The 27,019-nt window shown below is 34.3% G+C and overlaps 1 protein-coding gene across 1 annotated transcript in view; it reads right to left on the reverse strand.

The window, feature by feature from the left end:
• Positions 1–27,019, reverse strand: part of LOC121407609 (FH1/FH2 domain-containing protein 3-like) — a 137,245-nt gene that overhangs the window by 82,499 nt on the left and 27,727 nt on the right. The window contains exons 4-6 of the mRNA XM_041598766.1: positions 16,232–16,299; positions 963–1,068; positions 102–196 (exon numbers count right to left, since the gene is read on the reverse strand). Of these exons, the coding sequence (XP_041454700.1) occupies positions 102–196; positions 963–1,068; positions 16,232–16,299 (269 nt within the window). The remainder of the gene's footprint in view (positions 1–101; positions 197–962; positions 1,069–16,231; positions 16,300–27,019) is intronic.

Consider the following 27,019-nt stretch of genomic DNA (forward strand, 5'->3'; position numbering starts at 1 on the left):
TGGAAAGCTAAGACTTTGGAATCCAGTACAAAACCAACCAGATTTAATGTGTCCATAGAAAGAAAATAACTTTTTTACTAGGGCAATTACATTCTGCTTACCTGTATATCAAGTAAAGAGTAGAGCCATTTTATTGTCTCATTGTGTTCAATCACTCCATTCATACCATCCAAATACAGCATGATCTGACCAATAGCTGGAAGAACAAGATTTAATATTAGGAAACTTAATTACTTAAGTCTGCTGAAAGGATGAAGTTAAGTAACAACGATGACATATGGCGTTTACGGACATGACAAATTAGATGTTCAACTTTATGAGTGATATCATTATGTGAAACACATTTGGAGGAACTGTAATCATTTGTAGGAAATGACTTAGCAGCTTAGGTAAGTAGCAAGCTTGTTCCACATCGTAACATGTTCCAGTATAGCTACTGTAATACCATCAGTGGCTGACATACATTTACAAGTTCATGATAATACAGCAATAATCATTGAATAACAAGGGGTATTTCTTAGGATAGAATAGTGATGAATTTACAATTAAAATGAAGATAATGATAAAAATGTTGAGGAGGATGAGAATAATGATGATGATGGCGATGATGATGATGATGGCGATGATGATGATGATGGTGGTGGTGATGATGGCAATAGTGCTGATGACAATAATACTGATGATGATGAGACAGTAATGATGATGATGATGAGACAGTAATGATGATGATATTGATGCAGGAACAAGAAGGTGAAAAGGGAGGCTGACAGGATGACATCAATGACGATTATCATAGTGGTGATGCAGTGACAATGAAAATTGAAATAATGATCATAATCATGAAGACAATACTATCAGTCAAGCCCATCAGAGCTTGCATACTCAGGGATAATGTAAAATAATGAGAAAAAGACAAGGACATTGATATTCTATATTAATAACAATGATCATGAAACAATTACCTCTAAGGATATAGTTTTGGTAGTTCTGGTCAGCCTCAGAGCCAAGCTTGATGAGGCAGTCGAGGCCATCGCAGCTAACAAATTCATGGACAAGATCTTTGTCATCCTGTTGAAAAGAAGAATAAAAAACATAAGATTAACATTTTTTAATAGGGCCCTTTAAGTTTTACATTATTCCGCACTCATCTGTCTCTAGAATCAAGTCGAGAAACATTCAAGTTAAACACAATAGACTGTCTGAAGTCTTCTTCCAAGAATACCATTATCTGCATTTCCTTGAAACTTTATCTCCAATTGCTAACTTCTCTTTTCTCCCATTCCATATAGTTGTCAAATTTCAAGGCCTTAAAACCCTATAGAATACACAGAGAACAATAAATACAAATGTACAATACATGTTCGACAAAAGCTCTATCTTTTTAGGCCAGGAGGTGAATTAATGACATTCAATCAAATTGAACAAATCAAATGATTATAATGTCATAATGGTTTCAAAATAATGAAGATACTTGTACTGAATCTTCTTTCAATGTTAATGTTGAATATGTTTTTTACACAAAATAAATGAACACTATAGCAACACTGAAATAACTACATGGCATGCATTTATTGCATCGAGAATTAGGAACCCTAAAAATCTATCAGATCTTGTACTAATTATATTTCATTCTAAATCAACATGTCAACATATACACAATTCACTCAAACTTGTATCCACCTGAATTAAATCAAACCATGGTCTAGCCTAACCACATCATTGCCTCCCTATGCACCCTAACTTGAATCTAGGCCATCTGATTCTAATATTGGGTGGAAACATAATTTGTCAATTTGTGGCTCAGGATCAAGTTTATACACTCATTAACTGTCTAGTTGATCCAGGCTAGTTCATGTAGGGAAACAATTGTCATTTTTCCTCACAATTCCCACAAATTCAATATGGCCTTGAGAGATTCATGAACTGGTATGTGTAATTATTTAATTTCTTTCAAATGATTCAATATAGGGCATAACAGTCAAAACAACCTGATGACACTGCTACTTTAACAATCTTTATAATCTATCTAGGTAATTCATTTTCTTACTCATAGATATCAGCATTCTTAGATGTTTTGTTCATTATTATACAAATTCCATTAGAATGTATTTCAATTGTTGAAGAAACTGTTTCAAAATCATTAGGAGATTTTGATTTCAATGTACTCAAGACAAAGTGTATGCTTCAATCAGCAAAAGATCAGAAATTTACTAAAATTTGTATAGGACTGCATACAAATATTTGGTCAGAAAAGTTAAATAAGTCTTTTTTTGTCAAAGTTTGAAAGTTACATACCAGGGCGCGACAAACCCGCTTGCCCGCTTGCCCGGGGCAAGTGAAAATGACGTGCGGGCAAGCACTTCCCAAAGTCAATTGCCCGATCGGGCAAGTGGTTGTTGCGTCTTTTTTCTGTACCGTTCCTCGTTTTTCCATAAATCATCAAAAATCCACACTCAAAATCATGAATAAGCCTTTAAAAATAGCGAGTAGCGCAGTTTCAAATTCCAAAATTGCGTTATTTTTTCTGTACCACGTATTTCCATACATGGTACCAGGTATGAAAAAAATCAATGCAATGGCCGGGAAACAGTTGAATGTAGTATAGGGGTCCATTATGACTACCATCATGTGCAATTTCTAATGCACATTTTCCCCCTTCCGATATCACAATTCTGTGATAAAATAATTAGAATTACACAGGAAATAAATCACAGTCTACTAACCGCGCATTGGTGAGTTGTCATTCGGCTTTGCTTTTCAAAACGGCCTATTAACATAAAAAATAACTTGCCGTATTTGTTGATTATAACTTAAAATTCATTTGTTTCCCTTTTTGAGGGGATGAGGTAAATATCAGACAATAAATCATCAAACAAAGCTCCATCTATTTTACAAGGCCGGCGGGAGCCTCACGCACGTGCGCATACTAGCTAGCCAGTCTGAGCTCTGTCTCTCTGCCAGAGCTCTGGGGGACAATTCGCTCAGTAAAGGCCTCAATGATGGTGATTTTCTGTTTCAGACAGAGTTTACATTTCGGGTATATTATTCAAAACTTCCAATAAAGTTTGATGATTTCTTCATTGTCATGTATATTTAAGTTATTAATGAATACATTCCCACCAAATTTAGACTCCCCCATGGAGAAATGCAATTTTCGTAGAAGTCTGCGTTTTCAAAGAACTTCAGGAAAAGTTAGGGTATGTGGGCCTTTATTACATGGCCGAGTACAGGTTATTGTACTGGAATAGGCGAAGTAGAAATTAGATATTGAATTCATTTATATCAAAGTTCAACTCACAGTCACACCCACACACACACACAACACACACACACACCCAAGATTCTAAGCATAGTGAAAGAAATTACTTAAAAATCATACAATATTAAACAATGTTAGTAATAATTCATTAATAAGTGAACAGGTATTCCTCAAAATAGATAAAAAAGTAGCATGTGAAAACATGTAGATAAAATTATTGACAGAGTGGAACATCATAAAATTATGAAGAAAAGACTTGATGGTTTCCAAATATTTTTTTTTTAAACAAGAAAATATGGAAAATAAATGACCATTTCATGGATTTAAAGATGCAAAATGTGAAATTTTAGCCACTCCACTTTTGATGATAAAATAATTTTTTCGGAGTCAATAAAGAGCTGAACATTTTTCACTGGCTTTCTTACTTTTCTAACTACGGTAAATGAAAGCAATGCTAAGGAAATATGGTACGCAGGAAGCAATTTCATGGATTTAAAGATGCAAAATATGAAATTTTAGCAACTTTTGTTGAAGGGTTTTTTAAAACCTTAAATACCCATAAAAAATTGATTTTTTTTCTCCAAAATAAACGTAAAGACTTAGGCCTACGTTGCTGAAAATATCCTTTTCAATGTGTGTTCTTTTATACTGGACATGATTCTCAATTGTTATTTTGTATACCTTAATAAAAACAAGAGTAGTGCCGTCATAATGAAAAATTATTTTAAAAATTGGGCAAGCAGTTTTTTCTATCGGGCAAGCAAATTATTTCATCACTTGCCCAACAGGGCAAGTGACAAAAAAATTTTTTGTAGAGGCCTGTACATACAGCATCTGATTATTAATAGCAACTCTGCAGTGGATCTTCTTCATATGATTTTCTTCCAAAATGATGAACAGAGATATTTTAAACTAACAAAGATTGCAATGCATTTACGACTTCCTCCTAACAAAATTGCCCTTTAAATTAAGGGGAGGACTATATAGGTTTATCTTGTTAACAAAAATGCAAGGGGGTGTAGCCCTTTCATAGAATATACTCATGTAAATTTACTCCATTATGTTTGATATTCGAGTGAATTAACTCTCTTCCACCTCCCTGCCCAAAGCTAACATATTCCGTTTCCATACGCAATGTATGAGAAAGTCAAACGTGCTGGTATTTACAGGTATAGTCTGTTACCTTTATTATTTACCCATGTCATCAATCAGTGGAATAAACTGTGTGGTTTCAAACTGTTATATGCTTTTCACACTGCATTTCCTTAACCCCATACTATCTTTTGGGGTTTTCAAACTGTCTTTCTTAATGCCATACTGTTTGCTTAGCCGGGGTTAACGACTTAACCCCAACCTATCACACAGCTCATGAATATTGATGATTTTTGCCACACAGAGCCTGATTAACGTGTAATTTCAATTCTTAGCACCGCAATAAGCCGGCTAACCCTGCTTTTTTGCAGGGCCAGATAGTACCGTACTATTTAACATGCTAGCTCACTTTGCTAATACGTAGTGTGAAAACGAAGGGGGCTAAGCTTAACCCCGGGGAAATTGGTGGGGCTAAGACCCCCATTAGCCCCACCAATTTCCCGGGGTCAAGGAAAATATATGCAGTGTGAAAAGCATAATAGAGTGGGCTGGATTGTGTGGTTTAGTGGACTGATTGATGAAGGCAGAGAAATGTTCGCCTGGTACAGCAATACCATATTCACAAACACTGATGCAGGGTGACTGGGATTGTTTTGATCATCAGTTCAATTTATTATTTTCAGAACCATTTTTTTTCTCAAGATTTTTAATTAAAAATAAAAATCAATAAAAGCTTGATAAAATCAATCAGAAATTGATTCATAGCAAATACATATAGTTTGCATAATACAATTTTTAAATCAAATGCACAGCAGAATTGGGTTTTGCGACCTATCATGTTTCTTATTAATATATTTTTTTAAATACATCTTTAAGCTGAAACAACTACATGTAGGCGAGCATGTATAAACTACTAAGTGCTTGTGGCAAATAATAAAATGTAGGCCTATGGATTTCACACTAATTTTTGTTTCATATTATTAAAAACTGGTTTAACATGTACATCTGATATATAATGAAACATAAAGAGTGTTCTTGCATTATATGGTGTAATAGAGGGAGGAGTCTTATAGACCTAAATATAGGACCTTTGTGTCATCAGGCTTTGTCATTCCTATTACTCCTGTCAATCATCTTTTCTAGGTCATTTTTCTACAAATTCCCATGTCAACATGGTACAATAACATTTACATAATCATCATTGTAAAGAGAACTATGCAAGGAATTCAGTGTTCATTTAATAAATACAAGGTTATGGTCACTGGTAGAGGATCCAGGCTCCTGGCTAAAATGAAGGAAATCATCGGTTGTTATTTTCATATTTATTATTTCCCATTCTGACAAGGAAATATTTCCGGAAAATAAGCTTAATTGTAAATAACTGTGAACCGTCCAGTTAATATTTTCACATCTGCCCTAATAGATACCATTTCATATTTAATTAACTAATATTAATCGGATGAGTTATTAGTGGCATAGGGAACAAAATAAAATTTTGAGAAAGGTAACACAGTCTGCCTTTAACCCAAGAAAGGATGTACTAGGACTAAGTCAGAGTGACATTTAAAACCAAAAACAAAACAATTAATTGGATTGTAAATGTAATGAGATATTTGTATAACATGAATGTAGGCCTACCCATGGGCCACAATGTCCATGATATTCTCGACTCCACATTTGAAATAGTTGCAACAAAAAATTCCCCTTCCATGAAAATAGAAGCACGGGTAAACTTTCAATACAAAAGCTAGGATTTCCGAGATTGGTAAAACTGGCTAGGAATGAATAGATACATTATGTTGTCCCTGGATTCATTTCATAGCATCTTCAATGAATCTACACTGAATGGTTGAAGGTATTTGGGTAATGAGGAAGTAGTGAAGATTTCCTTGAGTTGGAGGGTCCCCATATCTACCACCTTGCATGCATTAGGCTTTGATTGATTCCAGCAAACGAATAAAGACCTCATCAATATACAACAAGACAAGGTTCCTTCTACTTCATAAAAGTACCTAATTCAAATTTCATCCCCACATTCAGACAAGAGAATTCTTGAATACAACATACAGAAAATGGGTATCTAGAGTATCTCACATTTGCTCTTACTTTTGATTTGTTGTTCCAATACAGGACATGTACTGTTGCAAATGAATGATATTGTATAACTGGATGTAGTGAATAATATTGCGTGATTTTAGGTTGTGAACAAAGGTGTCTTCAATTAGAGTATGAATACAGTTATTTGGTGCATCTCAAAGTGGGGCAATATTTATATCTTTACCGATCATAGGGAGGACTCAAGATCTCATAAGGTGGTTTCAAACCGCCTCGATCACAAGAATCCCTGTTGAATTACGAGAACTTTTTTAAGCTAAAAAATACCCATTGATTATTCCTGCATTCACATCGCCCGAAACATACCCTTCAGGTAAGTTCCCAAAGTTACAAGCATGCGCAGTATGGTCTGATAAGCAGGCAAGGCACGAGATTCAAAATCACTACCCCAGCAGCCTCCCACAGCTCCCGTGCCCAACGACATGCTGGGCTAAAAGTTCCCGTAAATTGCTTTCACATTGCCAAAATACCTGCGACCTTCGAAAAATCCATGCGAAAGTTCTTGTAATTTTGCGAAGTACCTACTATTTAGCGGGTATTTTCTTTCGGGGAAATTACGTATAGTTTGCTTTCACATTACCAAAATACCTGGTATTTTCTGATCGGGGTAAATTTCCCGATCAGAGAATACCTGGAACTGACGAACTTCAAGGCGGTCTGAAACCACCTATACTCATGAATCCTATACCCTAAAAACACAAGTGCAATTTTTTTTTCTCCAAACTGAAAAGGTTAAATATCAGTCTAGTCTTTTGATTGTCATGTAAATTTGCCTTATCATGAACTTTGAACAGACAAAGATGTCAAAATAGTTTAACAGAGATAAGTTACATGTAATTGATTGAATTTGTCATTATGTTCAATCATTCACAATAACATTCTGAAATTGTATATATTTGTTCAGTCTATTGATTTTTTTCTTATTCTCTGCTCTGTGACGAGATGCGAAGTAATTCAAGGTATTTTGAGTGGTTTAACTAAATATAGTCTATTTTTATTGCTTCTTTTTCTTAAATTTACTATGACATTTGATGGATTTATCATCTACCAAGCGATAAGTACTGTTATGTTTCACTTTGGCTGTAATTAAAATGTATTACTTCAAAGTAAAGTACTAATTAAAAAGATTTCCCACTGCTGACCAAGGCAAAACAAATTATCGGAAATACCAAATATGTAAAATAAACCTAAAAGATGAATATACTTCATTAGACTGTGTTCAACCAAATAAAGCAATAGCAACTGTGCCATTTTAGAGATCCATACATATGGTATTTGTCAAACATTAACCAAGTTTCTGAAATAATCTTATTTTCTGAATAACTCTTATCATTAATCTCAAAGACAAACCTTACAAATTTCTTAGTAACAAACTATACATACAAATTAAAATCATTTTCATTTTGGTGCATGTCAGGGGCCGCGGAGTGGTTTTCAAAGTGGGGGGGGGGGGGGGCGGCTGACCATGCAAAAAATCACAATCATATGGTAATTTTTACGTTTTGGTACATGGTTTTGGAAAATAGTGGGGGGCTGAAGCCCCCCCCCTTTCCGCGACCCCTGCATGTATGATACAATGTATGATGGTTTGAGGGGCATTATGGTCTGAAGTATTCCCCAACTCAGACAATGTAACCCTAACAAAAGCACTTACCATTAAAGGTGTATAATATTTTAATGAGAATGTGTCCAAATGCGTTTTGTTCATCACAAAATCTCTCTGGGTAGTATTTAATTTCATCATTATCTAATTAGGCTTTTAATCAAAATATTTTAAAATACAGTATGTACAACGGGCATAATAATTGCTCACGTCTGAAGCTCAAGCCTGTGGAATATGGAATGCTTGACCGTGACTGCATGCTGCAATATATATATATACCCAATGACATTTACAAAGGCTGTCACAGCAATCAAGTTGACGAGCATACCCTGACACGGGTCAAAGGTCAATTTTATTTCTCGGAAATCCGAGCATGATGTCTATTCAATCTACACTGGTTGGAATTCAATATATACCAATGATTGCCAACAACTGTTTGTGCAAGAGTTGGATACAACCCCTCAGGGTGACGGCCTACCAGCAGAATTTTATTCAGAATACAATAGCTCCTCAAACAGTTGCAAATACAAATGGCACACCTGCACAACTATCATGAAACTTGACGAATGTTCTATGTCAAGGCATTACTAGTACTTTTCACTATACCAATCAAACGTATCTAGTAGAATTAATATCTCAAGTGCACTAAGAACTATGGTTTCTCAAGTTTTGATCAATATCAAGATTCTTTTAAGCACACAGAGTGTGTACATAGGGAGCATCTTAAAGGTCAAGTCCACCTCAGAAAAATGTTGATTTGAATCAATAGTATCAAGATTAAATTTCAACATCTCATAAGCTCCGTACATCCCATACAATGAAAATCATTTTCATTGTCATCCATGGAGCTGAATATTCTATTGTTGTATTCTTTAGGAAGGTACCACATCATTGTTCATGTTCCCACACTTCCCAGGAAAGTCAAATTCATGAAAATATAATGAATTACAAACTAAAGAACAAACTCAAACACCATTTTTGTAAATTCAGATCTTGGAATGATCAACATTCAGTTGGTAGGCCTTCATATTGAGGGGATGCATTCAACTCTTGCACAAACGTTGCTAGCAATCAATGGTATGTATTGATGAATTCCACTATTTGATTTTAGATCATGAATTCATCCACACACGATCACACCCCAATTGGGGGGATAAATCACACAAAATATTTTCATAAGTAATTAATACCTTTTAACGTCAAAGACAATTTATTTTTATAATACAGCTTGTCCTTGAGACATTCTGCTTTTGAAGGGACTTGTACCAAACCATTTTTGGTCTATTATCAATACAACATCTTACACCAGGTAAATGCAAATTTGAGCAGATCGATATCAAACACATTCTATTTCATAGCTTGATCAAAATCTATGGCAAGATAATGTTAAGACCATTATCCACACATCCATAATTTTGCCATTTTATCACTAGTATCACAAAATGAGTTCATATAAACATCATTATGCTCAATGTCTGAAATAAATGATGTCTATGCACATTATAATGTATTCTATCATTTCAACAGTACTGTACTTTGAACTCCCTATTGAAGTGCTAAAGAAACTTCATCACAGCCCATGACATTCTTGTTTCACATCGTGCTTACAGACTGGGGTCACTGTGAACCAAACAACAATGAAAATGCTCATAAATATTGTGATTCGATGACTTTTGCAGACAATGGACCATTAGTAACCACATAATCAGGCAGAAAATATGAAGCATTTTGCAAATAATGAGGAAAGACATGAAGATAAAAGTTTCGCAACCTTTATGACTGGAAGCATAATTGGTAAAATCTGTGTGAATGTATAGGAAAAGGAAAAAAATGACACACACAGCCACGTGTACTGGTGACAAGTGAATTATCTCTCCGCTTGGAGCCAAGAAATGATTCCTTTTTTATTAATGAAAATAAGAAAGATGAATTGCTCAAAGAGCACAGGAATTGATTAATTTCATTCTCTGTTTTGGCTGGCTCCAATTTGGCCGAGTGAGGGGCCTACACCATACCTGGAGAAACAAAGGCTTTTAATACCTCCAAATAAAATCATGAAATCTTCTTCTCAGTGCTGAAGTATGTATCTTTTGTGCGTCATTCTGCATAATTATAATCTTTCGTAAGATCATGCTTTTTGGTGGGGGCAGGATATTACACTCTCACTCATATGTTGCTTTTTAGATACCTATTACGACATCTTCCACTTTGCTTAAAATGTTCACAGTAAAAGTGTTGTTTAAATTATTTTTATACAATACTCTTTATCATGTGAACCTTACAGTAGTGGTTTAAATGGATCAAAAGTGTTTAAAATCTTAAACAAAAATGTTTAATATTTGATATTTAATTCTCAATAAATTATTGGTAAGCAGGCATGGTTGTTAAAACTGTTGAACAACTACTGTAAAGTTCATATAATTAACAGCATTGTATTAAAGTTTAAACTGTTTACTGTGTTTACTGTGTAAGATATTGTCTACTATTTACACTAGAGGTAAAAACAAGTACAGTATTAACACCCATCATTCCATCCATGCAAATTTTTCTACTCTTTGACAGTATTTCATTAAACAAGTGCCATATTTCATTCATGGCAAACTTAGTTAACCGAATGCCATCATTTCTAGAATGTCGGCTTTGAAACTTGTATGATCTCCAGTTTTATTTGTCAGAGTTCATAAGTGTATAGGCCAAAATTATCACCATAACCAGTTTTTGTTTTGTCTGGCAACAACATGATTCTTAGTTCCTACCAACCTGTCTAGTCATTAGTCCTTCCTTCCTTCCTCTCATTACACTCCCTGCATGAAACAATTATCCTCAAAATGCTTTCAACGCCAGGAAGTATTATCAAACATCTAATCCTTCCAAAGCTCTCCTCTGACATATCATTTGTAACAAAAGTATCATCATGTTCCCTGCTCTTGAACATGAAAATGATATCATTCTGAGTATCAACAGTGTTTGTCGATCAAAAGTATGGATTTCATGACCCAAGTTCTTTCTAATACCCAAAAGTTTAAAAATGACCCCTAAGGCCGAAACTCCAGAAATCGTCAAATTTCCTAAACATTTATACATTTTAAATAGGACATAACAGAAAATGTTGCTGTTTCGTTTCCCCCTTACTGTGGAATCATCTTATATGAGAAGTTGAAAACTCAACAGGTGTATTTCATGTTTTCCATTGTCTATTTCCATTTGCAGACTTGCAAACCAGGCAAAAAATTCTATGTTTATTTTCGAAGGCTACCTGTACTTTTCACAACTGCTGAAATCTGCAACACTGGAACAGAAGCTTTAACATTGCAATGAATGGGGAATTTGGGGGGCTCTTTTTTTTTAATTTCCAGAGATCTTTTGAGCATGTCGGGGGGGGGGGGGGGGATTGCCCTGAGCCCCTGTGAAATTTTGTCTCTGCTGCAAACTTAAAGGACAAGTCCACCCCAACAAAAACTTGATTTGAATAAAAAGAGAAAAATTCAACAAGCATAACACTGAAAATTTCATCAAAATCGGATTTAAAATAAAAAAGTTATGGCATTTTAAAGTTTCGCTTCATTTCACAAAACAGTTATATGCACATCTCGGTCGGTATGCAAATGAGGAACTGATGACATCACTCACTCACTATTTCTTTTGTATTTTATTATCTGAAATATGAAATATTTTGATTTTCTCGTCATTGTCATGTGAAATGAAGTTTCATTCCTCCCTGAACATGTGGAATTCCATTATTTTAACATTTTGTGCTTCAGGCAAGGAGGTCCTAATCGTCAAATTCGTAAAAAATGAAATATTGTATAATTCAAACAATAAAAAACAAAAGAAATAGTGAGTGACATCATCGACTCTCTCATTTGGATGTAACTGGCTCGTTCATATAACTATTTTGTTAAAGATAAGGGAAACTTTGAAATGTCATAACTTTCTAATTTTACATCCGATTTTGATGAAATTTTTTCAGCATTGTGCTTGTCTGATTTTTCTCTATTGATTGAAATCAACATTTTTCTGAGATGGACTTGACCTTTAAGGTGCAATAATGAATTTTACAATAGCTCTGAAGCCAGGAGGAGGGTAAATAATTTTATGAATTCATAATCAACTGAATAACTTCTGTTCCATATGGGGGTGTATTGGTAGAGTCTTCACATTACATCAGCACCAAAGTGTCGAGTTTGGATAGCTTCTTTACAAGACCTCTCATTTCCAAGAAAGATAAAAGGTGTACATAACAGCCTCGACAAGGCTTTTGAATACAGATTACGTACAACCATTTCCTGCATGCCTTCTCGATCCAATGTAAGAATAGAGGGGAATCAGTTCACATATCAATAGAAATATGAGACCTGTGCAAGAAATATGGCCCCTAGACTATCCAACAAAAGATAATCACTGAACAATAGAACAATGTCACATAAACCCTACCTAAATCTCAGACTCTGATCTTGATGAAGAAATTTGAACATTTTGAATTTTAGTGATTATGTATTCCAAATCCTGTGTCACATTGTGTACTAAAATAGTACTGGCATACATGTACATGTAGAGCTGCAGGAATAGGTGGTGTGGGGATTAACTGTGATGATTAGAGATAATTGGCATGAATCATTTAGCTTTAATTGTTCCTCTCATAAAATCAGTTCTACATTTCCTATCAAGTTACCTCCTCCTGTTCAATGACACACCATGAAAATTAGCAAATTGATAGAATAGATTATAAATTCTCTTTATCCATTTCATGGAATAATATGAAGAGTGTCATAATGACATTTGGAGAAAACAGAAAACTCTGCTCAAATTGACGTTCCACAAGTCATACAATCTTTGAAGCATCTTTTCCACACCAGAATATTACTTACAATTAAATTTTGCAAAAGTTGAATTTTGTATCAAGCAAATATCCCTGGTCCCAAAATATTCATCAAACTTTAGGCAGATTTACTTGTACTTTTATAATTAGATTAAACCCGAAATCAACTTTCAAAAGCATATTACATAATATGAAAACAAAGATAATTAGGGAAAATTTCAATAATTGGAAGTAAATGCATAAAATTGACCTTAAATTTTTTATCAAACTCTGTCACCAAACAAAATACACCTTCTTTCCTTTGTGAGTGCTAAGATCATTTAAAAAGGAAAATAATCAAGTGAATAAACAAGGAAAAATAAAACACAAACATTTTTTTTCTTAATTGAGCTCAAAATATAGCAGATCTGATACCATAAGTTTGTACTACGTTCAGATCTAAAGAAGAAATTCACAGATCTATTTGCAGACTGTTACCGCAGTATACCACAGAGATATTCTCACTCTAAACAGCCTGGCATTACAATTCTGGATGCTTTTAAGGAGGTTTTCCTAATCACTCCGTAAAATTGAATATCCTGTCAGACTTGAGCCTTTCCGGGCATCCCAACAAATCTCCACCAATTATGACTCTTCCCTGCTCTATTTTTCCTCAACGAATATCAAAACTAAAAACAGTTCCTCTCTTAAGTGAAAGCCGCCAACAAGTTTAATTGGAATGCAGCATATTTTTCTTTTATTCATTCATATTTGTTTTTCAACGAAGAGACTTCAAACTTAAAGTTTGATTTTATAGCATCCCTCATTGCTGTTATCTTGGCAAATCATTCCTTGTTTCATGATGAAACTGGGAAATTCTTCATTTTTTCGATTTCAACTGTTTGTTACTGCATTTATGAACATCCTGGACTAATGTTGTTAACCTCCCCTAAAGTTGGCGATTTAAGTGTTTTATTGTGTTTCTATGGTGATTCATGAAAATGAAAGGAGTGATTTTTTTCAAAATGTAGCAGATTTATGTTGCTCCTGTGTTTTATATACATGTAGGCCTAAATGTAATGCCTGTATGACAATTTTTATTTAACTGATACATGTATATCATGAAGGCACAGGAGATGTACAGTAACTCTGAATTTCAGATATCTTTTTTTTAATTCCTTTTCAGAAATGAGTGCATTTAAAGGAGACGATGCTTGACTATGGAGAGGTATTTTAAAAGCAATATTGTTCACATTATCTTTGTAACACAACAGGAAAGGTAAACTATTTTTAAAAATAATAATGAAAATAACTTAAAAATAACTATAAAAATATTGAATAAGAGAATCAATATATTTTTTAATCTAGTATACTTCTACTTTTCTATCCTAGGCAGTGAGCTTTTCAGATAAAAACACATGTCATACAAATGTCATTGTTCGAGATTTGAAGGAATACGCTATTAATACTACCACAATAAAATAAAGAACTTTATACCCACTTCCTTCCCACATCTATATTAAATGGGAAAGAGTTAGAGGTATGGTATTCCTGAATATCATATTAATTATTCCAGGAAAATCCAGAGAGAACAATCTGACGAATTAAAAAAATAGAATATGTCTCTGAAGACTGCACAGTTTTATGAAATCTCCATGAACAACATAAATCACCCCTCCATGTCCCGGCCTCCTTTTATATTTTTTCACTAAAATCAAAACTTATCAACCAAAATTAGAATCAAAATATTTAAATAGGCCTACTTTGCAATGTCAAGCATAAACTCATTACATTGGTAAGGAGTCCATAATATGGACCTATAAATCAGAGACAATATATATTATCCACATAGAAAGATTTCTGTCTATATCTACATCCAGATACAGAATGTAAGCATTTAACAAATATTTGAAGTACAGATGTTAAGTATACCTTTGACTTTTGCTGAGATTTCAGAATCTAAAATAGACTAAATTAAATAATGTGTTCCATTAGGGGTCTTAACCTCATGAAAAAAATGCCCTGGTATGCAGACTACAGTCCATATGCAAGTTGGAAAGGAAAGTCGTGGTCAAAAAACCTTGAAACACAAATAGCATTTCATCTTCCCCTCCCTACTGCTATGTCCCCTTTTCTCAAGTTCAAACAGTTTAGATTAGAATCTTTATCTCACATCAAATCAAATCAGAATTATGACACTGCCATTAAAACTGCAAGATAGCGCCCACTTTCAGGATATCCAAAATTGTCATGGACTTTCCAAAGCAGAGATCTGGGCCAACTGCATCTACTGGCACACTTGGGAATTTCCTATTGCCATGGGAGTTAAGTATGAACTTGTCCCGCCTTTGTCTGTGATTTCAGTTTCTTTAAAGAATTATAAATGAATTTTCCAATTTTTGTTCTAATGCTTTATATTATAGATTGTCTTTGAAGATGACTTGACAAAAAAAAATCAAAGAATAAATTAATCTAACAAATCAATGAATTATGATTTAAAAATCGACAGAACATTTGCTTTGTTCTCTTGCAGTTTCCCATTTCATGTTCATTTTTTATGCATGTACTGTAATTATCCTTATACAATCTTAGCCCTTTTTAAAATCTTTCTTGCATCTTGCTATGTGTCTTTGTTTCCTTGTTTTTTTTAATGTATTTTTGATGTTTTTTGTATGCTCAATGTATTTTAATGGACGTGAATAAATAAATAAATGAAATGAAAAATATAGAATATAGAATCAACATCTTTCATTTTGGAAAGTGAATTTTAGAGGATTCAAGTGCAGGGGATTGCCAATTCATTAGACTTTATTTGATTTCAGTAACACTAGTGTAACACGTCATTTCACATAACTAATTTATTCACATTAATTAGTTGTACTTCATCTTTATCCATTCATTTATGAATTACTCAAACTTTTAAATGATCAACAATCACTTAATAATTTTTTTATTTTGATATGTCATACAAATTATTTTTCTATTAACATATATCTTCTTTGTGTTCATTTTATATGTAAGTTTCAATGATTGTTGGGTGTTTTTTTTGCGGGACATTAGGTGGTTAAGTGTTATGTAAATCAGAAATATTGACCCCCCCCCCCGTATACAGAGAAATTTAAAGCCTTTCTAACATTCTTACAAGAGCTGTGACATGCAAGTGTCCAAAATTTCACTACATCACAACTTCCAGTAAAGCATCCCTGAATATAGTCCCTTTAGCAACGGGGAGATTCTGGAACAGCACCAGTTCAGTGAACCTAGATCACGAAGGGTATGTTTTAAAGGATCACTGACCCATACAGCTTCTCATTGAGAAGGTTGATTTCCAGAGAGGAAGAAGTGATCAGAACAAATTGCTTACCTGGAAGAGCTGCTTGAGGGAGAAGAGCGCTCGTCGAAGCTCTCTTCCTGACGAGTTCAGGAGCTTCTCTGTAAAGACACACAAAATTAAAGAATGGTGAGTTTGATCATCAACTCATCAGACCAATGAACAAATGATTTCGGAAAATGAAATGATTGCAGAAAAGAAAAAGTAAATATTCAACAACTACAGCTTTTCAAGAAAACAAAATTCCCTGTTTTTTCCCTGATGAAGTTAAAACAAATTCCTGATAATCATTTAAACCCATTCCCAGTTTCGCATGTTTTCTAAGTTATTTATTACATGAATTTTTCAGTATGAAAACAATAATGTAAAACTAATTAGTAACCACCATAAACAGTCTGACTGAATACCGTGCTTTCGACTTTTGGGCTGATCAAAATTCCCTGATTTTTCCCTCGTTTGAGGCATTTTCCCTGATTTGAGGTATTCTTCATCAAATTCCCTGATTTTCCCTGACTGGAAAAAAGTAAAATAATTTTCCCTGATTTCCCTGATAGGCTTGGAACCTTGAACAATACACCTGTCATGATTAACACAATTAATTCAATCATTTCCATCTCTGTGCACTTGTTTATGATAACCAACATAGACACAAATACATTTTTTAAATTTGTACATAATGAAGATGACCTTTGACTTTTAACTTGAGACCAGAGAGAAGAGTAATTGGTTGAGACATCTAAGTGCCCAATAGCAGAAGGTCCGACAAACCAATATCCTAAAATATCCATCTTGAAATAACTTTAAGGTCAGTCTTCAGATCTGAGCTCTGATAGCAATGTAAAAATGTGTACCACAGTGAACTTGTTAGAGCTTAAACCTTTATAAAGATTTATAGTGTAATGCAAAATTGATTAAAAAAAAAGTTGAATCTCTATAAATTATATCCTTTTCAAATCTAAAGCTCAAGTTTTGGGCTGTTCAATATATAATTTTTGGTAGCTCAGTTTTCCAAACGCAATTCAGTCTTTCACATTGCCAAGATTTGGGCCTTCATTAACTCCTTATTACCGTCATATAATTTGGACCAGCCAAAACAAAAATGTTGCAAGAGCACAAGATATGCAAGGACCTTGGACTTGGAGAGGCAGAAATCTTTGCACAATATCCCACCAGTGTAATTAAGGTCAGCCCTGCTTGGACTTGTACCATATGTTTGTGTGGCCCAAAATATTGTTTTGGACAGCCCAGAGGCTATAGATTTGAAAGGCATACTATATATTCATGGAAAAGAAAAAAAAATCTTTTAACGATCTTGAAATAATGCTCAGTTTGAAACATTAGAAAATCATTTTGAGTTCAAAAACTTATATATTTTTTGTAATCCAATCTAAAAATCTTCATAAATAACTGGATTGGTGAAGGATAAGCTCCTGTTATAAGAGATTCTCTGGCATTGGATCCTCTCTATGTGTTAAGGTGTTAAACACTAATTATCACTTAATCATCCTGATCAAGCATGTAATTAATGACAATGGAAACCTCGTTAGGTGCCTCTCAAAAATCACATACCTGCCAACTCCTTCCCCTTCACATTCCTAAAATGATCAATCATGGTGTAATTCAAGATGTATTCCACAAATATACCACATCCATGCAAGAATGAGAAAACACACGATGAAAGTTGCAGTTCAAAGGCCTACTCCACAAAAAGGATGGTATATTACAATGTCCATGCAACTAATGATTACTAATCCATATGAGAGAAAGTATATCCACTGAAGAAAACTTGAGTCATGCAGAGATGTTTGACGATCAAGTCACTCGAAGCCTCACACCATCGTGTAATGAAGATTCCACTTGCAGCAGTTGAGCACAAAAAATAGGGGGATCACAGAGGAAGAGGGGGGCTATTTACAATTCGAACAAACCGACAAAATACAAATGACAGGCCGATTGTCGTCGTCGCAGGGGGAGGGGTGAGGTTTCGATTGTGAGCAAGTGGATATGTCCCTGTTTTGTTAAGTTATGGCATCCTGTCGTGACGGCATTATTGCGTCGTCGGCTATCTCTTGGCTTGGTTGGTCTGGAGGGTTCGGGATGGTTGGTTGCTGGTCGGCTAGCCAGTGGAAGGGGAGGGGGGAATCAGTTGGTTATGCATGGTTATCGACACTGCACTGAGCATGAGCAATGGGTCCACTATCAATACCAAGGTAGATAATGCTTAGTCTATGCTTAAGGCCTTTCAGACTCTGAATGTACCATAAACGGCATGAAAAAAAATTCTTCAAGATACGGTGGTGATCTTCAAATATACAGTAGTAGTATTTTGAATCCATCATTCAAGACATATAGTATATGAACTACATTGTGGAAAGGTTGATATACATGTAGAACATGATGTAATTTGTCTCGCACAAAAAAACAATACACTTTTAAGTTCTAACTTAAAATGAAATTCAAGTTCAGTAAAGTTTGACAAAGTCAAAGTAAGATTCCCAGTTCAATACTTCATAATCTTATTCTACAATCAGATCGAAAACATGCCTTTAGTGCAACGCACAAACCACATAGTCCACTATCTACTACAGTAGATGTATCTTAAATGGTTCTGTGGTCTTATTTCCTAGACTAGCAGCACATGTTAGGAGTGTGTGATGGAGGGGGGGGGGCATGGAAGCATACCGATGATGAATTCCTGAGATAGCTGGATGGAGGACGTAGGACAGAATAAATGAAGAATCAAGTTCAGTCTATAACCCCCTTCATACATGAAATTAAAGCCCTCTTAATAAACAGTATACAACAAATATGAGAATTATGATTACCTTAGCAGCATTATCGTATCTATTCATAGTCAATCATTTATTAAACAGGTTTGGTTTAAATACATTAAGAAGTATAGTGATATTTGATTTATTTATTTTTTATGATTACAACTTCATTATGCTCAATCACATACACAAACCATATTTTCATGAAATATAGAAAGGATTACTCAACCTAAAGTGTGTATTGTAATAACTTTAGGTGGAAATGGGATATCCAGAAGTGATAAAAGAAGCTTTTTAAATGAGTTAAATGAAAATATACTTTAAAAAAACATCTAGGTTGATCATTCCCTTGGATAACACTAAAGGAAAGGAAATGGGCTATACTAAAACATATCAACATATATTTTTCATTTAATACATCCTAAAGAAGTTTTCTTCAGAGTCAGGTAGTGAAAATAAAGTGACAGTAATGTACAAATTTAAGTCCATAAGTTATCAGGTATATCCAAGAGCATTGTTTCTTTAAGATGTGAATGGGGCCATGGATTGAGATGGTGTGTGCCTACAGTCTATCCCAACGGCGCGTGTCCTGGGCCGGAATGATCCCGTAATAGCACGCAGGTCACTGTCAGCAGCCACTAAATATACACCATTACAACAACCCCAAACCGCAAGATTGACTAACAATGGTCTGGATGCCATCCAGCCAGAGATTATCTGGTAGTTTCTCAAGCATGGATGATGCCTTCAGATCTAAGCAAGATGATGTACAAGCAAGAAGATACCATGTGGGAACAACATGTATCTTCAGGAGGGGTCTTTATGTGCTTGATGATACTGCCAATAGGTTTTCCTATGCATATGCTGGTATGTTAATGGTAAATGGTGTTGATCTTTTACCTGATTTGTATTAAAGAAAGCAAGAATGCTTGTACATGTAAGCAAGCAACAAGATGACCAACAGCTTAAGGTCCTCTCCAAGGGACCTGGTAATGAGGATAAATGCCTAACCAAATATTGGGGGTGGGATTAACCTTAAGTTGACTCACAATCAACTCTACATATGTAGATTTCATAGGACAATATTATGCAGTTGACTAATAAAAATTCAAGTTTGATGTGCCAAATAGACAAAATAAGATTTAATAAGATGAAATTACAACATGCACTACAAAGAATCCTGTAAATAACAATCTGCATGTGTGGTGGAATCAGAGGAGCATTCAAGCTCTCACAAACTGATCAGAAAATGTATGTGACTTTGTAAGAAAATTCCTCACATATGGGTCAATGAATGTCATTAAAATGAAGGACTATATGAGGTTAAACTATCAATAATTGTATCATCGCTGCTATGGCTGGTATATCCTTGTGTGAAATTGCCTTAAAGGTAAAATCATAAATCTTGAACACTAAGCTTCACAGAACGATCTCTTTTAATACTTTCATTAACATGATTTTATTTATACTACTGGACTTGAAAATGTGATTTTCTGTGAACCATGAGTTCGGATATGATAAAAAATTAAAACTCAAGTTCAATGATCTATATTTTTATATAAATATGAGAATATGAGTTATCCAAGTGACCTATTGAATTACTTGTTCATGAGCCAAGCAATGAGTCACACTTGCAACCAGTATTAGATGCTATAATCCGCGTTACATATTAGGTTAAAATCTGGGTTACAAGGCCAATTAATATTTACCTTCAAACAAAAATGACAATGTCCATTCTATTTTGAGCAATGGGTTACTATCTACTCTAGATGTACTGATTCTAGTTTAAATCATTGAATATAAAATATAATAATACATTTGACCTTCAATTTGAGGGAATTCTATAAAATATAAAAACATGTACAATATGGGGCCCTTTGCATAAAACCTTTTACCTGAGAAAACTCAGGTTGTTTTTACCGGAATTTTTGCTGTGTTAAAGTCAATGGTAGAAATCAGACTAACCCTAGTTTTCAGTTTTTACCAGGGTTTTCTCAGGTAAAGTTTTATGGCCCGAGTTCATAGTGTACCATTCAATTCAATTCAGTCAACCCTGAAAATCATGCGCATGAAAACACCCCTTTTCCACACCAACAAAAATCAAATAGGACAAATCAAAGGAGTTTGGGGAGAGATACTATACTTCATCACAGAACACCAATGCACTGGGGAGATGGAAACGAATGGTAAAGAAAGCTGAAACTCGGTTACAGCTGTCTTTACACTTGAACCGTACCCCAGCGGGGGGCACTGGTGCGGAATCCATCTTCTTAAGCTCTGATTAATTTACCAATTTCATCTTCCATTTAAGATGTAATTGCCATCATGAGTCCGTATAAATGACCCAATGACTCTTGAATAGTCACGTCGGGTAATTAGATTTGTCAGAAATGCAACATTCCACGAGAGAGCTGGCTGGTTTGGTGTGCTATTTTGGCAGCGAGTTTTCACAACAGAAAAGGTGGTGGTATGATTGCATGCTATCTGCACGGGAAAAATGAATTTGAATGCATATACACATAGTTCACTGTTTAAAATAAAAATGCAAGACTGTGCTGCCTTAAAAAGGATAAAGCCCAAACTCCTTACTGAGCAAAGTATGGTTGAAACTGAAAGGAAATAAATGTTTGAGTATTATTCATACCTGGCAAGAAAGGAAATATGAATGAAAGATAACATCATAAATTCACAACAAAATCAACCAACGCCTACATGTAAATTACTTGGATTGAAATAAATAGCGATCAGGGACAAATTCAAAGTTGGATTGAAGTTTTCAATCTAATAGATCTTATAATAAATCTAATAATACAATCTTATTTGAATAAAACTTTCGACCCAATTTTGAACTGCTCCCTGATAACAATCTGTTAGATTGACTTTTAATCTATGGAATTTAGAGCAAAGATTAATAGGATTTTTGTGATATCAGTAACACATATGTTTCCTTTCACACACAATAGTACATACCACATTACACCTCTTATGAATTCATTCAAGTCATCCAAGAAGTAATTTCTCAAGATAACTTGTTGACTACCAAGTTGCATTTCATGAATTATCTTGTCAGTGTGTTTTCACCAACGTATCAGCTTTAGCTAATCAAATGTCCTGATTTCAGTAGCTTATAAGTTATAACAATTGTCTGTGACTAATCATTTCATGAAATGTTCCCCTGAACAGACTTGTTGTAGAGGAAGTTGCAAGTGAGGGTGCTGTAAGAAACCGATCTCACTCTCACATTAACAGCCGTCTTTCCCTTTCCCCAAGATCACTGCCCCTTCACGTTACTAGTCGAGAAAAACAGACTGCATTTATGGACAGCACCCTCTATAGACTAGGAACAGGATAACATAAACACATGAATGTTTCTCAACTCTCTGATTTCTTCCTATCAATTTAAAGGATTACTCAGAAATTGCGCTACATGTACAAACCCTGCACTGCATTTAGGCCTATATACAATAGGTCTGTAATGCATCATTAGACACGCATTCTATGCATCAATTCTTACCATAGAAAAAATTATTTTAGTAGCCATAATCATATCCTACCAATTTTTGTTGGAAATAGAGGATTACTACTGTATCCAGGCCATTATCTAAACATGACTTAAACTTCAAATCATAATGAAATGAATGACTGTAAATTTGCAAAACCTTTACAAGATGTTATTGTTCATTCATTAAATGTTTTCTTCATCTGAAATCATTCATGATTTAACTCACTATCCAGTGATAAGGAGAAAGTGACCATTTTGAATTCAGAATGAATGTCCTCTTTACACCTATGACTTATTAATGAATTAGCAATCATGGCAATGGTTACACTGGAAGTGTCCTAATCTATAGGCAAACGTCTAATCAGACCAGAGAATCGTTGCAAGACCAATGTTACCTCTAATATGAAGTTTTCTTTACGATGCAGTAAATAATCATTTTAAATTAAAAGGGTTTAGTCATAACGATATAGTTTAAGCAAACCTTAGCAACCCTTTTTCATCTTTACTCAGATAGTGATGCTAGTGCTCACTTTTTCACAATATCCATCGAGTGAGAGAAAGATTTTCAGGAACTCAGAGGTACGTGTTTGGATTTAGTCAAACAGCTGCCCATCATTATTTTTTCCAATTGCATGTTAATATATTAGATTATGCACTTAAACCTCCAAATTCTTAAAAGATTTAAGTAGGGAAACAAATTGCCAACCTGGAAACCGGTATTTCCCTCTCTTCTTATTCAGGAATTACACTGTAGCTTCACTTCTAGCTTTCAGCAAACATTTTTATTTATGTATCATAGGCTTGCATTATATGTGGCCTGTCTTGTTTTTTATTTATATCACATGAAATAATAACTAATAATAATGATAATATTTAATAATAATAATAGTCATAATAATACTACAAATAGTAACAACACCAATAATAACAACAACAACCACTACAACAGTTTTAAAGAGCATTTGGTACTCGAATTCAACATCAATGAGTGTTCACTTTATAGATTTTGAAATAACTTGTCAAAACAAGTAAACACAAATTACATTTTGAATAATTCAAGTAAATTTGTAATGTAGTTTTGAAAATTTTTAGAGGTAATATGTGAGTAGCACATTGAGAAACCTTTGAGGATTTCACACTGTATATGTCAAAGGCTAAGCAGCATCTAATGCATAGTTCCTGAAATTAGATCTAAAAAAGCTTTTCTCAAATGAAAAAAAGTTATATTTATATGATACACTGTGATCTAATATATTTTCTCTCCATCATATTCAAAGAAATATTGAATGGCACCTTTAAGAACCCTTCATTATTTGAACAGGACAAGGTACAAGTACTGCATGTGCAGGTAAGTAATTTTAACTGCCATAGAAAAAAGTCAAAACCTAGTGAGCAGTGTTTATAAAATCTTTCAAGGCATATCATGCACACACATCTCAATTTTCAAGAGTAAATAATGACTTGACAAAGTTGACCCTGGGACTTAAATACCATGGCAAACTTTCATAGAACTGTGCCAGAGATCAGCCACTCAAGGACGATACTGTCCTTCGACCCTTCTTCCCAGGAACTTGAGAAATTCTCTCACGAACTAACCCGACGATGACGACAAACCCCTGACAACTTAATCGGACTAATTTTGGCTTGGGCGCATCCAAGACTCAGCTCTAGCTAATCCTATCTCTCAGATTCGTGTCTGATACCAGGCCAGCCCGTGGATTTTGACAGCTTCCAAGGAAGATTTTGTTGGTTTTTTTCTAAGGGTACATTGACAAGACTGTTGAAGTCAAATCACACAGTCACCATACATGTACATCTTTGAGCAACTTGCCCCTGGTCTTGAGTGAGCATACATGCAACATAAATATTGATCTGGAATTCAACAAAATATCACACAAATATCACCGCCTGATTTTTTCATTTAATATTTTGGAGAGAATCTAATATTGACAATTGATATGAGATCAGTTATGACATAGGTTATTATAAAGAATATAGATTACGAGGAAACAGTCAGTGAAAAATGATGATGAAGAGGATGACTACGACGAGTTCAGATAATAGGTAATTTGTGTCCACGATCAATGTGCAAGCAAACTAGATCTCAAAGATTTGTATGAAATTGAATCCATAATCTCCTTCTTTGAATACACACATATTTCCCGCACAATACACCATAAATTATTCTGGGTGGAGACAATTTCTTGGAATGCTACCGTTCACAAGGCAAGGCGATCTTGAAAATAATTCGGTTTAAAAAATCATGTAAGATTGCTCCTAAGAATGCTTAGAAGTGTTCAGTTAGTCAAATCGATTGCCATAAAATTGTTGTGGGAACCAGCTCATGCAACTGTTGTGAACAAGATCTACCAAGAACAATGGTGACTAAGTAGGGGGATGAATCTGAAGATTTTTTTTTTTAGAAAATAGGTCGACTAAATACAGGTATTTAGATTGTGACCTGAATCAGGGAATTTGGGTTTAATACAAGCAGACAAATCTCCTTTCTTATAAAATGAGTAATGTACCTAAGATTACGATCACTGCTGTACCAACACCACGGGACACGTACAAGACATCACAGTATCATCTTGAAAATGTGCAGAACATGTTGACAGTTGCCATGGCAATGACAAGGCTGGCACCTGGATGTCATATTAACGAGGCTTCCTGGTACATCAAGGATTTTAACATCACATCAAGGTAGCAATCGAGGTGGGGTGTGACACTATGTGTGTACATGTATTTAACTTGGTGGAAATCAATCTAGTCAACTTTGAGATTTCGTAAAAGAAAATACAAGACTAAACATTAAAGTAGACATGTAATCAGTTAGTTTGAGCAATTTGACAATGCAAAAATGGGAGGTAATATTTATGCATTTATTTGCATGTACAATGTACATGTTAACAAATTTGAATCAAATCAGAAAAATTTTAATCTTTGAACTTAATTAGGCCTACATCTGTATAACTCTGTGATAGGCCTATATGTAAGCCCCCTTACTGAACAATTACTTATTATCATGATTTGGAGATAGCTTACCTGTAATAATATGTATTTCCATGCGCTGTGCAAGTATTCATTACAGTACAACATACACAAATCAACTAGTATATTGAAGGGTTGTTGATATTATTAGTCAACAAATTGTTGATAAGTCAAATACAATCATGACTATATATTCTTTATTGCCTTTATTAACATAACAATGTCTGCTGGTCATGATTCACAAAGAAACTACAACATTTCAAGTTATAAACATGTTTACAATATGTTCAAGTACTCTGTCACTCACTCTTGACCAAAGGCTAAGATGGGGCCATGATCTGACATTCCTCTATTGTCAATTTCAAAGTGCTTTTGATTGTCAACAATAGAAAGACTAAAGCGAGTATTGAGTAAAATTGATTATAACCTCTGCATTCCAATGACATCAACATAAAAGTGTACATACATGTACTGTATGCAAATAGCTTCGATAGAAGTGCTCTGGCCTTGTAATTACAAATATATTGAAATTAATAATTAAAAAATCCCAATGTCTTTCCTGTAATAAAATGTGTAAACCTCACAAAACATCAAAGCAAGATATTTGCAATGAATATGAAATGGTGACTGCTAATCTCATCATCTGCGTATTGAGTTAAAATTTCCCATCGGTGTATGCTTTTATTGTCATCCAGGAAAAGTCTTCCATACATATAAATCAATTTAAATTTTTATAAAACTTCAATTCATTTCCTAATTTCTAACAAATGCAATTAAAAATTTTGTAGGAAAGTACATGTAGTAAACCCTGGCCTGGATTTAAGGATCTTCAATGCATATAGAGCTTCATTTATGATATATTATCCTGAAAAGGGGTGAAATTCATTCTCAGGTGCATAAAGCCAAAAATAAGAGTCAGTTTTGTATAAAGCGGATAAAATGTTTTTAATTGTATGCCTATAAAACTTATCTGTATCTGAATAACATGTACACTGTACAGTCAATTTACACAAGCAATTCCCATGATAGCACTACTTCTTAGAATAATTGTACATAAAATGACTTTAGATGCTTTCCTTGGACTGTAATGTTTGAAGAGCTATTCACATGGACTCACAGTTTGTGTTACACTCCAAATCAATAAAGATTAACTATTGAAATACAACAAATTGTTTACAGTCCTCATACGTTTACAAGTTAACTACATCAATGGAGGGTAATGTCTTGCACCTCCATCTTTTTGACTCGTTTTCAAGAATGTGATCAATAACACGAGGATAATAGGTGGACAATGGCGTCCTTTCTGGTTGATTGGTAATAACATGTCATTATGAAATACAAAAGGTTGCACCTTTACACGATACTACAAAATTGCCATATACATGCGTAAGAAAGCTCGTTTCATTTCATCTCTGAAAAAGAGAGAAATATAATACATGTTTTCCTTCATTTTTAGTAATTTTCTTTCAAAATCAGGAGAAAAATACCTCTTCAAATTTGTACATCCTGAACAACTCTCTTAAACTGCACATTGGATGTTTTAACCCATTGAAGAAC

This window comes from Lytechinus variegatus, chromosome 2 (genome assembly GCF_018143015.1).
Source record: "Lytechinus variegatus isolate NC3 chromosome 2, Lvar_3.0, whole genome shotgun sequence".
Lineage (NCBI taxonomy): Eukaryota > Metazoa > Echinodermata > Echinoidea > Temnopleuroida > Toxopneustidae > Lytechinus > Lytechinus variegatus.